The sequence below is a fragment of the Orcinus orca genome, chromosome 1 (assembly GCF_937001465.1).
Source record: "Orcinus orca chromosome 1, mOrcOrc1.1, whole genome shotgun sequence".
Classification (NCBI taxonomy): Eukaryota; Metazoa; Chordata; class Mammalia; order Artiodactyla; family Delphinidae; genus Orcinus; species Orcinus orca.
Genome location: NC_064559.1, coordinates 177,682,969 through 177,696,768, shown reverse-complemented (window position 1 = coordinate 177,696,768; position 13,800 = coordinate 177,682,969). Strand labels below are relative to the sequence as shown.

The 13,800-nt window shown below is 47.7% G+C and overlaps 1 protein-coding gene across 2 annotated transcripts; it reads right to left on the bottom strand.

Annotated features, from left to right (window-relative positions):
- Positions 1-372: 372 nt before the first annotated feature.
- LOC101272245 (L-amino-acid oxidase-like) lies at positions 373-8,092 on the bottom strand. 2 transcript variants are annotated; one of them, XM_012531775.3, is made up of 7 exons: positions 7,979-8,092; positions 6,111-6,325; positions 5,542-5,654; positions 4,264-4,465; positions 3,668-3,736; positions 3,305-3,438; positions 373-2,745 (listed from the first exon to the last, which is right to left on the bottom strand). In XM_012531775.3, the coding sequence occupies exons 1-7, from the start codon at positions 7,992-7,994 to the stop codon at positions 1,920-1,922; spliced, it is 1,575 nt and encodes a 524-aa protein (XP_012387229.1). In that variant the 5' UTR covers positions 7,995-8,092; the 3' UTR covers positions 373-1,919. The 2 variants fall into 2 exon arrangements, with proteins under 2 accessions (XP_012387229.1, XP_049568909.1); XM_049712952.1 differs by lacking the exon at positions 3,668-3,736.
- Between the last annotated feature and the right edge of the window lie 5,708 nt (positions 8,093-13,800).

Below are 13,800 nucleotides of genomic sequence, written 5' to 3'. Positions count from 1 at the left end.
TATATCCAACGGTCAGAGGTCAGCAAAGAGCTCTTTGCTTCCCTGTTCTTCCCTGTGTTCCTCCCTGATTTGTTTCTTCAGGGTCCTCCTCTTAGCCAAGGGGGTTCATGATGAGCTCTTCCTACAGGACCTTGCTCTCCCCCAGTCCCGCCTTCTGCTCCCTTTTCTGCCTGGACTCCACTTGGTCAGGATTCCTCCTCTCTTCTGAGAGCCTCAAGAAGGCATGGCCTTTGCCATGACACTAATGGGGTTACCAAATATAACAGTCTAGGAGACAATTTGGAAAGTGACTTCTCCCTTGATGAAGCCGGGTTCTAGGGGTTTCACCATGTGTTCAGTTTCCTAGGGCTGCTGTAACAAATTACTATAAAATTCGATGGCTTAAAAGAGCAGAAATTTATTTTCTCACAGTTACCAGAGGCTAGAAGTTCAAAAATCAAAGTGTCAGCAGATTTGACTCCTTCTGGGGGCTCTGAGGGAGAGTCTGTTCCATGCCTCCTCCTGGCGCACCCTAATCCAATATGATCTCATCTTAACTTGATTACATCTGCAAAGACTCTACTTCCAAATAAGGTCACCTTCACAGGTTTTGGATGGATATGAACTTTTGGGGACATGATTCGACTCAATACAGAAGCTAATTTAGGAAAACAGTGTCAAGAGGTAGAAAGAGAGAGAACTCTAATGATGCCGTATCAATTCCTGAACCCAATCAGTCTGAGTGAAGTGCGCTTCAGCCTGGACTTTTCAGATATGTGAGCCAAAACATTTCCTTTTCCCTTAATGGTAGTTTGAGTTTGATTTCCAGCACCTGAAATGGAAAAAGTCCTGACTAACATAGGGGTGCAAAGAAAACCAAAATTAAGTAGGCTGGGCTTTTAACAATAAACCAAATGCAGTAAGAAAATGTTTTCTCTTTTTATCCCTTCCTCCTATAAATATGCCAGTCTCAGGATATAACACTACATGATTCATCATGCTGGTCTCCAGAGTCTTCCTGGTGGAATGTTCTACAGCGAGAGGGTTTACTACTTTATTTACTTCTTCCTTTTGTCTACTTGGATAAATAACATATAACAGCACAAGAAGACCCACAGTTCAAATGTTTGGAACTCTAGGTAAGAAGGGTTGTGGTTCAAAGGAAAGAGACCCCTGGGGTCTGAGTGTGGCCATTAAGGAAGGATTTGGGGAGAGGGAATAATTTCAGTTGGGCGTGCAAGGACAGGGCAGGTGTTAGTGCAGAACAGAGTGGGTAGGGAGCATGTAGAGTGAGCTTGGTGTCCTCCCAGGGGGATGTGTGGACTGGACAGGCAGGGGCAGGACGGTGAGTTCTGGTTGGTGATGAAGAGATCAGGGTAGAGAGGAAAAGTCCATGGGCCAGGAGATATCTAGGAAGCCAAGTCCTGCTCTTGCAGGCTCAAAAAAGGACGGAAAAGAACTCCTCTCTCCCATCCGCCTCGACTTCAGCTGGGCCAAGATGTGAGGCCCCTGGCTCAAGCACGCAATGATGGGGTTTGCTGTGCTGTGGGTTCATGTGGCCAATCTGTGGTTTAACATTGCTCTGATTTGGGTTTGTCCGTTCCTTTAGGGGCTTCTCGTTGTAGATGACAGAAATTTGGGTGTTGTTGAAAACTTTCTTTTCTGCTTGTTACTATTATGCAAGCTAAAGGCTGATTCTAGCACAGTCCATCCTTGTTTTTTTCCTTATCCCTCCAAACACCCTGATTCTGCTGATCCTTCTCAAGGGCTGGCAGGAGTGAGAAGCCAGAAAGGGGGTGAACTTGCCAGCTGGGTTCTCTGGTATTTTCGGGCTCTTTGTGGGCAGGGGGACTAATGGCACATCTCTCCAGGGTCTCTGCCTCCAACTCCCACCTTGCAGCCTGATTCGTTCCAGATCCCCTCCGGGATTTCTCTTCGGGTTAGAAATGATTCTGGGTGTTGGTGAAGGTCTTCTGTCTCCCCGTGGCCCCTTTGTCCACGGCAGCCTGGATGTTCCTGGCTGCTCGGAGGCCAGACTTGATGGCAGTGTCTATCCAGGCGTGGGGCAGGCAGGTGTGCTCGCCAGCAAAGTGGATGCGGCCCTCCGGCTGGAAAAGCTGCTGCGAATAGTCCACAAATTGGTAGGGTGTGAACTCAGTGAAGGCGCCCATGATGAGGGGGTCCAGAGACCAGTGCTTGATCACAGAAGAGGGGCACATGCGCCGCAGCTCCTCCTTGGGGATCTGGTGCACAGCTGCCAGGTCCTCCAGGACGATATCCACCACCTGGTCGTTCTTCATGGGTATGAAGAAGAGGGAGTCGTCGTCCACGGTGTAGGAGGCCAGCAGGACCCCCTTGCCGCTGGGGAGGCTATGGCTGGGGTAGTAGATGTAACGCGAGGGCCGGTCGGTGATGGAAACTCCACCCCGGATGCCATCCCGCTCCCAGAAGGACTCGTTGCAGGCCAGAACTACCTTGCTGGCACTGGTATAATGCACGGAGCGGAGCGCATCCATCTTGTCCCGGGAGAGCGGGGGCTCAAAGGTGATGAGTCTCGTGGCCTTGGCCGAGGCGGAGATGATGACAAAGTCCGCGGTGAGGGTGGGCAGCGTCGAGTTGGATTCACCCACCCGGTAGGAAATCCGGACCTCAGGCCCATCCCTCACTACCGTCTCTACCTTGGAGCCCAGAAGGATGGTGCCAGGCTTCAAGCTGGTGTTGAGAGCTTTGGGGAGCTGGTCAAAGCCTCCAGTGATCTCGGAAAAGCTGTAGGGGTGAAGAGAGGGGAGAGGGTGAGTGTAGGAGATGCAAGGTCGGTTTGCTGAGTTGCCAGCAGCGATCCCAGTGTGAAAAAGGAGGAAACTAGCCTCCTGCAGCCTGCGCTGGTTACTTCGTATACCTCACCTTAACTAGTCTTTGTGAGGGAGGGATTAGTTAACGTTTATAGCTTGGAAGAGGAACACCAGAAAAAAGGGACTTTCCCACGATGACGTGCGCAGTCTAGCTCCAAAGTCCACCACGCAATTTTGCATCCCAGGAGGAGTCCCACAGACCTGCCTTAGGATTCTGGCTCCAGCCCTTGCCCAAGTGGTGTGAACTTAAGTAAGTTACATAACTTCTCTGAGCCCCAGCACCCTCCCTGGTAACATGGCTCTGAGTTATAGTGCCTACCTTCCAGGTGACCATAGCATTAAATGTGATACCCTTGGAAAGTGCTTAGCACAGCACCGGGCACACAGTAACTACTCAACCATCAAGGTTCCCTTTCTCTGCTCTGAGTATTGGAGGAAGAGGCCGCTCGAGTCCTGGTCCGGATCAGCCTTACTCATTACTTGTGAAGACCATGTCCGTCCGAAGGGCCTCCAGGAGGGACTTATAGTATCCAGCGTCCTCATTCATCACATCCCCGATCATCTTTACTGCGCCTCGGCTCAGCAGCCCTTTCTTCAGCAGGTAAGCCTGTGGGGAGGTGGAAGCACCAGAGAGAGGGCCCAGTATGTAAGAAGGGGCCTCAGCAGGGGCCTGGGGTAGGCAAGGTTGGGTGGGGGAGGGGGGACTGGGCTCTAGGGAGGTGAAGCTGTGGGCATTGGGAGGAGAGGGTCCTGGCATGCAGGAGACAACCCCAGGGGTCTAGGCTGAGCACAGACCCCCTTCCGTCCCTATCCTGGGACTTCGTTGCCTCACTCACCTTGGTGGAGTAAGAGTCATAAAAGGACATCAGGTGGCTGCAGTTGAATTTTTTCAGACTTACTCTGAGCTGCAGAGGAGAGGAAGGGGGAGCAGCTTTGGATTAAAGTCATAGAGCCAGAGGCAGGACTCCTGGGTTCTCTGGATGTTCCTTTGAAGAGGGTGGGGACAAAGAGGGAGCGGATGGAAGGACCAGGGGAAGGGAGCTTCCAGGACCTCCTAAATTGTCTCTTAACTTCCAAATCTCTCCTTCATTTAAAGACCTTTGGAGACTAAAATTTAAGGTAAAGACATTCACTGCAATCTAGGAGGACTGATTCATTACCAAGGATTGGATTACCCGGTGATTCCTTTTCCTTCCACTGCCTAATCAAGCAATGGGCCATTGGACCATACAGGGACAGAAGAGATGGGGCTGGACACTAGGCTTGGGGTGGCAAAACTCTTAGGGGGTGTTAGAAGGAAGGCAGACCAATCATAAGAGTGCCAGGTAGGAGTCAGGTGACCTGGGTCCACCCGCTAACTTGCTAGGTGACCTTTGGCCAGCTCTGTTTTTTTCCTAACCCTGGGGCGGGGGAGGGGGGAGACAGGAATCACCTTGGCAATGGACTGGTAGAAGAGATTCATAGCATTCTTGCCCTTTTCTCTCGGGTTCATGGAATAGCCTAGGAGCTCTGGGTTGGCCTTCACCTCCTTAGCACGATAGCGTTTTCTGTTGATGAGGTACCAGGTGTTGCCATCGTACTGGAAGAACTTGTTTAGCTTCAGGCCCAGCTTCCTGACATAGGTGTGGACCAACCTGGAACAGATACAGGCATAACATGGCACCCATCCCAATGGCACCTCGTTCCTGCTGACCTCACAATAAAAACCATTTCCAGGAAAACCAGTTTCTTCACGTGCCCAAGGAGCTCAGACTAACTGCTTCCTCATCTCTAACCTTGCCTCCTCTTACTCTAGCATTAGCTCTTTTCCTCCTGTTTTTGCCCTGAGGGAGACAGGGAGTAGGGAGTTCACCCATCCCTGAATGAAGGCCCTTAAGGAAATCTGAACATATAGAACTCAGATACAGAGACAGAGACATTTTGTTTCAGACGGTGTTCTAAGTAAGTTTGAGGCCATATCCACAGACCCCTACTTTGGGCTGGTACTGTTAAATTTTGGTTTTGTTTTTGATGGTGTTTGGAGGGAAATCTCGGGTTCAGTTTCCGCTTAAGGCAAAAAAGAAGCCATAGTTTTGGAGGTATGTAGGACACCAGGTGAGGGATCTTTTTGTCTTGGAAGCCCCAGAACCAGGGGCTGGGTTCTCTTCCAGGAGTGAGCTCTGGTTTAGGGATTGGGCATATGTTCTGGTGCCAAGTGCCTCCTTGATTTTGAGGAGCTTTGCCACTTTCTCCTAGGAGAACCTTGGGTGAGTCACTTAGTATCTCTGAACCCAGTTTCTTGATTTGTAAATAGGAAAAGTAAGAGTATTAAATTATAGGGTTGCAAGGATCAAATGAAATAATACACATATAGCACTTAGCACAGGGTGGGGCACACAGTGAGTGTTCACTGAACGGCAGCTGTTATTATTATTTATTATTAATTATTTTATAGCTTAAAGTAGCATAATTGACATGTAAGTAACTGCCCATATTTAAAGAGAACAATTTGATGAGTTAATGGTAACTATTGTCATTATTAGTCTGGGATCTACCACTTTCTGTATGACCCTGGGCTCTGTCAAGTGGGGGACCAGTGTTAGTCCTGACTCGCAGGACTGAATCCCATGAGACAGTGAATCTGAAAGGGCTCTGACACGATGGCAGCAGGGCTGCCCTCCTCCTAATTCTTCCTCCTTGCCTTTTGCTCCATCCCTTTCCTGAGACTTACCTGTGGGACTTTGGGATTCGCATGGGCCCCAGTTCACAGTACCAGCCCTCTTCCTCATTCCTGAATGTGAACACTCGACCCCCGACATGGTCGCTGGCTTCCAGGATGGTTACCTGGTATTCAGAGAGGCTGCTGTCATTCCCAGGGTCATGCTCTCACTTCTCCCACCCACTACTCCCACCCCCACTGGCCACAGGCTCTACTCTGGAATTCCCGGCAGTAGGTCCCTGAATGTGCAGGATAACCAAACTGGGCAGAGGGGGGTTCCTCCCAGAGGGTCCTGAGGAACGTAAGCGAGGCAGAAGAGCTCCAGGGTTACAGGGGTCAGAACGCCTCTTGGTCCCTGCTGGTTAGCATAGCCTTTCTCTACTTTTATTTCCAAAAGAACACAAGTTACAGTTAAGTCTCAGGAGAACCCAGATTTCTGAGGAACAATACCTAAGGTCTGAGAGACCTGGTGGGTTATGCATAGTTGTCAAAGTGTTGGCTGTAACCCCACTCCTTTTCTTTTTCCACACAACGATGCAAACTGGAGGTGAATGATTGAGGCCCCTCCAAGGCCTGCTCACCTGGTGGCCTGAGTCCTGCAGGGCCTTGGCTGCCGTTAGCCCTGACATGCCAGCTCCCACTACCACCACACGCTTGGGCAGCGGGGAGGTGTGGAGGCCCTCCTGGGCTGTGACCAGGAGAGACTCGTATTCAGGGTCCTGGAAGCACTTGACCAAGTCCTCATCGTAGCCAAGGCAGCTGGGAGTAGCCAACAAGAGCCCCAAGATCAGGATTCCTGGGGCAAAGAGAGGAATGGGGGCTGCCTTTCTGGGGCTCTGTACCCCGCCCTACCCAGAGTGAGCTTGGTTGTGTGGATGAGTGGGAGTGGTAAGATCAGGCAGTGTCTGTTGAATGTGTGGTTGTAAATGTGTGTTTGTGATTGTGTCTGTGTCTATGTTGTATGGGGTATGAATGTTTGTGTGAACGTGCTGGTGTTAGTTGTGTGATTGTGAACGTGGACTACAAGGTCACACGTGTGCACGTGACTAGAAACTCAAGAGTGTGTGTAGCTTCGTATTGGAGTGTAAATTCGCCTGCTTCTGTTGGTGAGTGTGTGTGTGTGTGAGCTTGTCTATGACAAAGGTGCTGTGAGTGTGTGATTATTGCCCTGCATAACCGTGCGATGTCTGTGATTTTATGTGAAGGGGATGTGTTTGTGGGAGAGTGTAGGTACCTGAGTAAATGTGTGGATGAATCTGTACAGAAAAGCGGGAGGGATTGTAGAAATGGGTGTGTGTTGGCCTGCGTTTGGAGGAGAGAAGATGATAGTTATGCCTTTGCTTGAGTTTGAGAGAGAACTCGGTTGCTTGTGTCTGATTCTGTGTGTGCATTTGTGCATGAGGTTGGGTGGCGGAGCCTGAGGGTGTCAGTATTCTTCGGGGCTGTGTGCATTTGTGAGAGGATGGATGTGTGTGTGTGTAGCACAGTTCTCTTTGGGGAAGGGAAGTGGGGAAGCGGTGCCCAGTTTCTCAGTGACTAACAGTGCCCCACGGGAACTTGGCAATCCTGTTCTTCTACAGCCTTACAGTATTTTTCCAAGACGCTCCATGTTTCTAACGTGCAGTCAGGACTGGAAACCATAGTTAATGTATAACATGCAATAAGCCCGGAGTGACTGCTACAATGAACAGTTCTTATGTACAGAGAAATTCACCTAAGAGTCTGAAACTCTGAAAGAGAGGCTGTGTGGTTTCCTTGGTGTCACCTGCTCTAAAGGGGAACAGCCAGGAGCTGGGACACACTGACCCCCTTGCATTAGCCCTAGGTTTATTGGCAGGTGAGAACCCCCTTAGTCCAGTCTTTGTACGGGCAGGACAACCGAAGCTCTAAGAAGAAAAGGGACCTTCAGGGACCACCCACTGAGGAGGGGCAGGGACCAAGCTGGTTCCCAGGGCAGGCCTTTCCCAATGCCAGAAGAGCCTTCTGCAGGGGTGACTCCTCAGAAAAGAGGAGAGGGGTAACCATGCCTCAGGCAACAGACAGTCGAGCCTCCCCACAGCCCCCACCAGGCCTACTTCAACCTCCCTAACCCATTCTCCACCCCTGACAAGTTTTCCCATCTCCCTGAGCTACCACCATTCTGTCTCAGTGCCATAACCTTCCCCTTGAGTGGGCCCAACCCCCAGACTCACTCTCCAGACCTGTATCCATCCCCTCAACTCACTTTCAACACCTGGATGTATCCCTAGCCCCTGACCGAGCTCCTGTCCCATCTCAGTCCCCACCTCCCTTCCCCTGGCCTGGCCCTATGCCCAGACTCCCCCTTGGACCCATCTCAACCCCCTGGCTCATCCCCACTCCCCAGTCTACCTCCCCTCCCTGTTTCACTGTCCAACACCTCCTTCCTCAGGTACTTCCGTCTCAGACCCAGAGGAGGGACCCCACTTACCTCTCATCTTGACCATGGCCCTGCAGCTCGTGCTGAGCCCGGGACAACTCTCCCTCCCTTTATGAGGATTCGGCTCCACCCAGCAGTAGCTGGCCTCCTCCCACTAGGCTGCCTCAGGGCCCTGTTGGCTGGGCCAAGCAGAGAAGCCCTGCCCTCCAGGCCTGGGCTGTCAGGGGAGATGACTGTCCCATCTCTAGCCTCATCTCTTGCACCTCCACCTTCCTCCTGGCCCATCTCCCTTCCTAGAGAAAGCCCCTTCTCCCAGCTCAGAGCCCAGCCAGTGGGGAGGAGGGGTTGTGGGAACCCAGTGGACTGTACCAAACCTGCTGTGACCATCTCCCAGGAAGGGGTGAGGGTTGGGAATGAGCATCTGGACTGGTTTGGAAGTCCAGTGTCTGGGCTCCCAGCGCAGGGCAAAGCTCCTGGCTGCTCCCACTAGAGAACGTCCCTGTTCCACTGCTGTCTCACTGTGGAAGCTTCTGCTCCGAGGTGGGGATTCTAGCCATGAATTCCCATGGGAGGGCTGGGCCCTCCCCACCCCTCTCAGGTGCTCCCTCTGCAGGCAGGGCAGAGGTCTCTGGTCCTGCCCATTTGCAGTGGGGAGTGGTCTTTTTTTCTCCTTTCCTCTGGGGCCCTCAGGGCTTCCTTAGGCGCAGGCGGGTTTCTCTGGCCCTGAAATTTCTTCTCCCGAGGAATCAGGCCATCTGGCTGTGGCGCCAATACTAGCCCTTTGTTCTCTCCACAGTGCAGGTGGAGAGAGAAGTGGGCAGGAAACATGCACAGAGCAGCAGCCTGGGGCTGGGGAGGGGGGCAGGAGTGCGAGCAGACATGCAGCAGCTGAGACACAGGACTCAGATCCTGGACACCAGTGGTGGCATAGAGGAAAGGGCAATAGCAATGGAATCGAATAGAACTGAGTTCGAATCCTGCTTTGTCATGTTGTATCTGTGTGTCTTAGGACGTATGGTTTATACTTCTCTGAGCCTGGGTTTCCTTATCTGTAAAATGGGGCAACAATACTTTCTTTACAGGGTATTTCAAGGATTAAATGAGATGATGTGTGAAGAACTTGGCATAGGTATGTACCTAAGCTGGTTTCCTTCTTTCATTTTGGAGATACTGTTTGTCACACACAGTTGTAATATCTTTAAAAAGGGATAGTTCCTCCACCACAGGGTTGCTGGGAGCACCAGATAGAATAATGCTTGGAGAGTTACTGTGTGAATTGCTGGGTTTTAGATGCAGGTCAAGGACTCTCTCTCTCTCTCTTGCTCTCTCTATTGTTGCTTCTTTTATTTTTAATAGCTTTATTGAGATATAATTTATATACCATACAACTCACCCATTTGAAGTGAACAATTCAATGTTTTTAGTGTATTCACAGTATTGTCCTACTATCACCACAGTCAATTTAAAAACATTTTCATCATTCCAAAAAGAAATACCCCATACAGTTTAGCCATCACTCCCCCTTCTCCGCATCTCCCCAATCCTAGACGTCCACTATTCTGCTTTCTGTCTGTGTGGGTTTGCCTGTTTTGGACATTTCATGTAAATGTAATCATACAATATGTGGTCTTTTATGACTGGCTCCTTTCATTTAACATAATATTTTCAAGATTCATCCATCTTTCAGCATGTATCAGTACTTCATTTTTTATGGCTGAATAATATTCCATTTATGACTAAATAATATTCCATTTATACCACATTTTGTTTATCCATTCATCATTTGGGTTTGGCCATTTGGGTTTCTCCCCACCTTTTGGCTATTATAGGCAGTGTTGCTATAAACATTCTTTTTATCAATATATGGGCATAGTTTTTCATTTTTCTTAGGTATACACTTTGGAGTGGAATCGCTGGGTTGTATGTTAACTCTGTTTAACTTTTTGAGGAACTACCAGATTGGTTTCCAAAATGCCTGTGCCATTTTACTTTCCCACCAGCAATGAATGAGAGTTCCAATTTCTCCTCATCCTTGACAACACTTGTTATTATCTGTGCTTTTGTTTATAGCCATCCTAGTGGGTGTAAAGTACGAACTCATTGTGTTTTTCATTTGCACTTCCCCAGTGACCAATGACATTAAGCATCTTCTCATGTGCTTAATGGACATTTGTATATCATCTTTGGAGAAATGTATTTTCAGATCCTTTACCCATTTTTTCATTTGTTTAATTGTCTCTTTATTACTGAATTGTTAGGATCCTTTATACAGTGTAGATAAAAGTCCCTTATCACATGTGATTTGCAAATGTTTCTGACAGCCCCATTCTGTGGGTTGCCTTTTTACTTTCTTGGTGTCCTTTGAAGCAGAAATGTTTTCAATTTTGAAGAATCCTTATTTTTTTCTTTTGTTGCTTATGCGTTTGAAGTCATTGCCTACTCCTAGGTCATGAAGACTTACCCTTTGCTTTCTTCTAAAAGTTTTATATTCTTAGCTCTTATATTGAGGTCTTTGGTCCATTTTGAAGCAATATTTGTATATGATGTGAAGTAGAGATCCAACTTCATCCTTTTGCATATGGTTATTCAGTTGTCTCAGCATATTTTATTAAAAAGACTATTCTTTTCTCATTAAATTGTCTTGGAAAATTTGATCCTTGTCAAAAATCAATTGACCAGGGCTTCCCTGGTGGTGCAGTCGTTGAGAGTCCGCCTGCCGATGCAGGGGACACATGCCGCTGAGCGGCTAGGCCCGTGAGCCATGGCCGCTGAGCCTGCGCGTCTGGAGCCTGTGCTCCACAACGGGAGAGGCCACAACAGTGAGAGGCCCGCGTACTGCAAAAAAAAAAATCAATTGACCATAAATGTGAGCATTTATTTCTGGACTATCAATTCTATTCCATTGATTTACATGCAAATCCTTATGACTGTACCACACTGTCTTGCTTACTGGTTACTATAGTTTTGTAGTAAGTTTTTTGGTTTTTTTTTTACATCTTTATTGGAGTATAATTGCTTTACAATGTTGTGTTAGTTTCTGCTGTATAACAAAGTGAATCAGCTATACGTATATCCCCTCCCTCTTGCGTCTCCCTCCCCTCCTCCCTATCCCTACCCTCTAGGTGGTCACAAAGCACCAAGCTGATCTCCCTGTGCTATGTGGCTGCTTCTCACTAGCTAGCTATTTTATATTTGTAGGTGTATATATGTCAATGACACTCTCTCACTTCATCCCAGCTTACCCTGCCCCTCCCTAAGTTTTAAATTGGTAAGTTTGAGTCCTCCTACTTTGTTCTCCTTAAAGACTGTTTTGCCTATTCTGGGTGGTTTGAACTTCCATATGAATTTTAGGATCAGCTTGCCAATTTCTGCAAAATGCCAGCTGGGATTATGATAGGGATTATGTTGAATCTGTAGAAAATTTAGGGAATATTCACATGTTAGCAGCATTTAGTATTCTGATACATGAACATGAGATATCTTTCCATGTATTTAGATCATCTTTATTTATTTAAGCAATGTTTTGTAGTTTTCAGAGTATAGCTTTATACTTCTTTTGTTAAAGGTATTCCTAAGTATTTTATTATTTTGATGCTATTGTAAATGGACTTAATTTCATTTTTAAATCGTTTATTACAACTGTATAGAAATACAGAGTAAGAACTAAGTGGTTTCTGTGCTTTATTCTACTGATATGGTGTACTACATTAATTGATTTTCAAATGTTAAACTAATCTTGCATTCCTGGGAGGTTGGGGACTCTTACAGTTGCTACTGTTACTGACAAAGAGAAGAGGAGGCCCCACAGTTTGGTAGGGTCCAGGCAGGAAATCCTGGTGGAGCCTGAAGTTACCATGGGTCTCATGTACCTACTTTTGGTACTTTCTAGAGAGCACATTCACCTGCTGAATTAGCTTCATACTGATAAGCTTCCTGGGGTCTCAGCAGATCAGGAAAGGCCTTGGGGAGTGAGCTGACTGAGGGGCTTGTCTGGAGACCCTGTGTGGTAGGCTGAACAATGGCTCCCCAAAGATGTCTATGTCCTAAGTCCTGGAACCTTGTGAAAGGGAGTGTGCAGATGTGATTAAGTGAAGCATTTTGAGATGGGGAAATGATCCTGGATTATTCAGATGGGCTCTAAATATAATCATAAGGGTCCTTATAAGACAGAGGCAAGAAGGTCAAAGGGGAAGAAGGTGATGTGAACGTGGAAGCAGAGGTTGGAGTGATTTGGCTACAACCCAAGGGATGCCAAAGTAGCCTCTAAAAGATGGAAGATGTAAGAAACAGATTCTACCCTGGAGCCTCCAGGAGGAGCCAAGCCTGCCAACACCTTGACTTTAGCTCCTTAAGACTCATTTTGGACACCTCTAAAGTATAAAAGAATACATTTGTGTTGTTTCAGGCCACTACGTTTGTGATAATTTGTTACAGCAGCAACAGGAAACTAATATACTCCACCTCCTGGTTTTCTGGGCAGCACAGGTTTGAGCATTAGAACTCTTTCTCAAACCCCATCACAACTGACTTCTGAGGGCTCTTGTCCCCCTGTCCCTCCTAGTTCTACATCTTGAGTCTCAAAACACTCCTGTGTATGTTCCTGATAGTTCCTCAGAGCTTTGCAGGCATCCAACCTGGTGAGATGGGAACACAGCAGTAATGCGGTCAGACCACCAGTGTTTAATTCTTGTGTCAGCTACTCATGAGCTGTGTTGGTGGGCAAGTCACATCATTTTTCTGAGCCTCAACAGATGTGGGTTTCCTTCTTTTCTGTTGTATGTCCTGAGGGAGACTGGTGCAATGGGAACAAACCCTTGACTCAGAACCAGGACACCTGGATGCCAGTTCTGACCTGTTTTACTGTGCGATCTTGTTTAGGTACTTTCCCCTCTGGGTCTCAGCCTCCTTATATATAATATGGATCCAGGGATGGAGTGCGGCATTACATCAAGAATTACAAACTCGGGGCTTCCCTGGTGGCGCAGTGGTTGAGAGTCCGCCTGCCGATGCAGGGGACGCGGGTTTGTGCCCCGGTCCGGGAAGATCCCACATGCCGCAGAGCGGCTGGGCCCGTGAGCCATGGCCGCTGGGCCTGTGCGTCCGGAGCCTGTGCTCCACAACGGGAGAGGCCACAACAGTGAGAGGCCCACGTACAGCAAAAAAAAAAAAAAAAAGAATTACAAACTCAAAACGATTTAGGGATCAGACGAGTAAAGTAAATGCATGAGGTGTTTGGGTGTAATACAACATGGAGTGGCGGGGCTTGTATCTAGAATTGAGCCCATGCCCTACCTAAACACATTAAAACGAACACCACACATGCATGCACACACACACACACACACACAGAATATATTGAAATAAATAATAAAACTCATCAGTTAGTTCCTTTGATACCTGCTCATCAAAATATCCTTGGGAGCCCTTCTAGTCCTGACATCCTCCGACCCCCTGACATGCTCAAGTACAATTTTAAGTGTACAGTTGGATGAGTTTTAATAATTGTAGGCACTCATGTAATCCACCACTCCAACTAGTTTATAGAGCAGTTTCATCACCCCATAAAGTTCCCTTGTGCTCCTTCAAGACTGTCTCTACACCTCCTCTCCCTGCAACCAGTGTTCTGATTTTTTTTCTACCATAGATTTAACTTGTTTTTAAACTTCATATAATGAAGCCATTTTGTGTTGTGTTTTTCATCTCAACATGTTTTTGACATTTGTCCATGTTTTTGCACATAGTAATTCATTTTTATTGTTGAGTAGTATTCTACTTTATAAATATACTGCAATTTGTTTATCCATTTCCTGTTAATGGATATCTAGATTATTTCTAATTTTGGGCTGTCATAAATAAAATTGCTATTAATATTA

Excerpts from the sequence above, each read along its gene's own strand:
- LOC101272245 (XM_012531775.3), bottom strand. Across the intron at positions 4,466-5,541 it reads CGAATCCCAAAGTCCCACAG|GTTGGTCCACACCTATGTCA; the intron begins GTAAGTCTCAGG and ends TATCTGTTCCAG. Across the intron at positions 3,737-4,263 it reads TCTACCAGTCCATTGCCAAG|CTCAGAGTAAGTCTGAAAAA; the intron begins GTGATTCCTGTC and ends TCTCCTCTGCAG.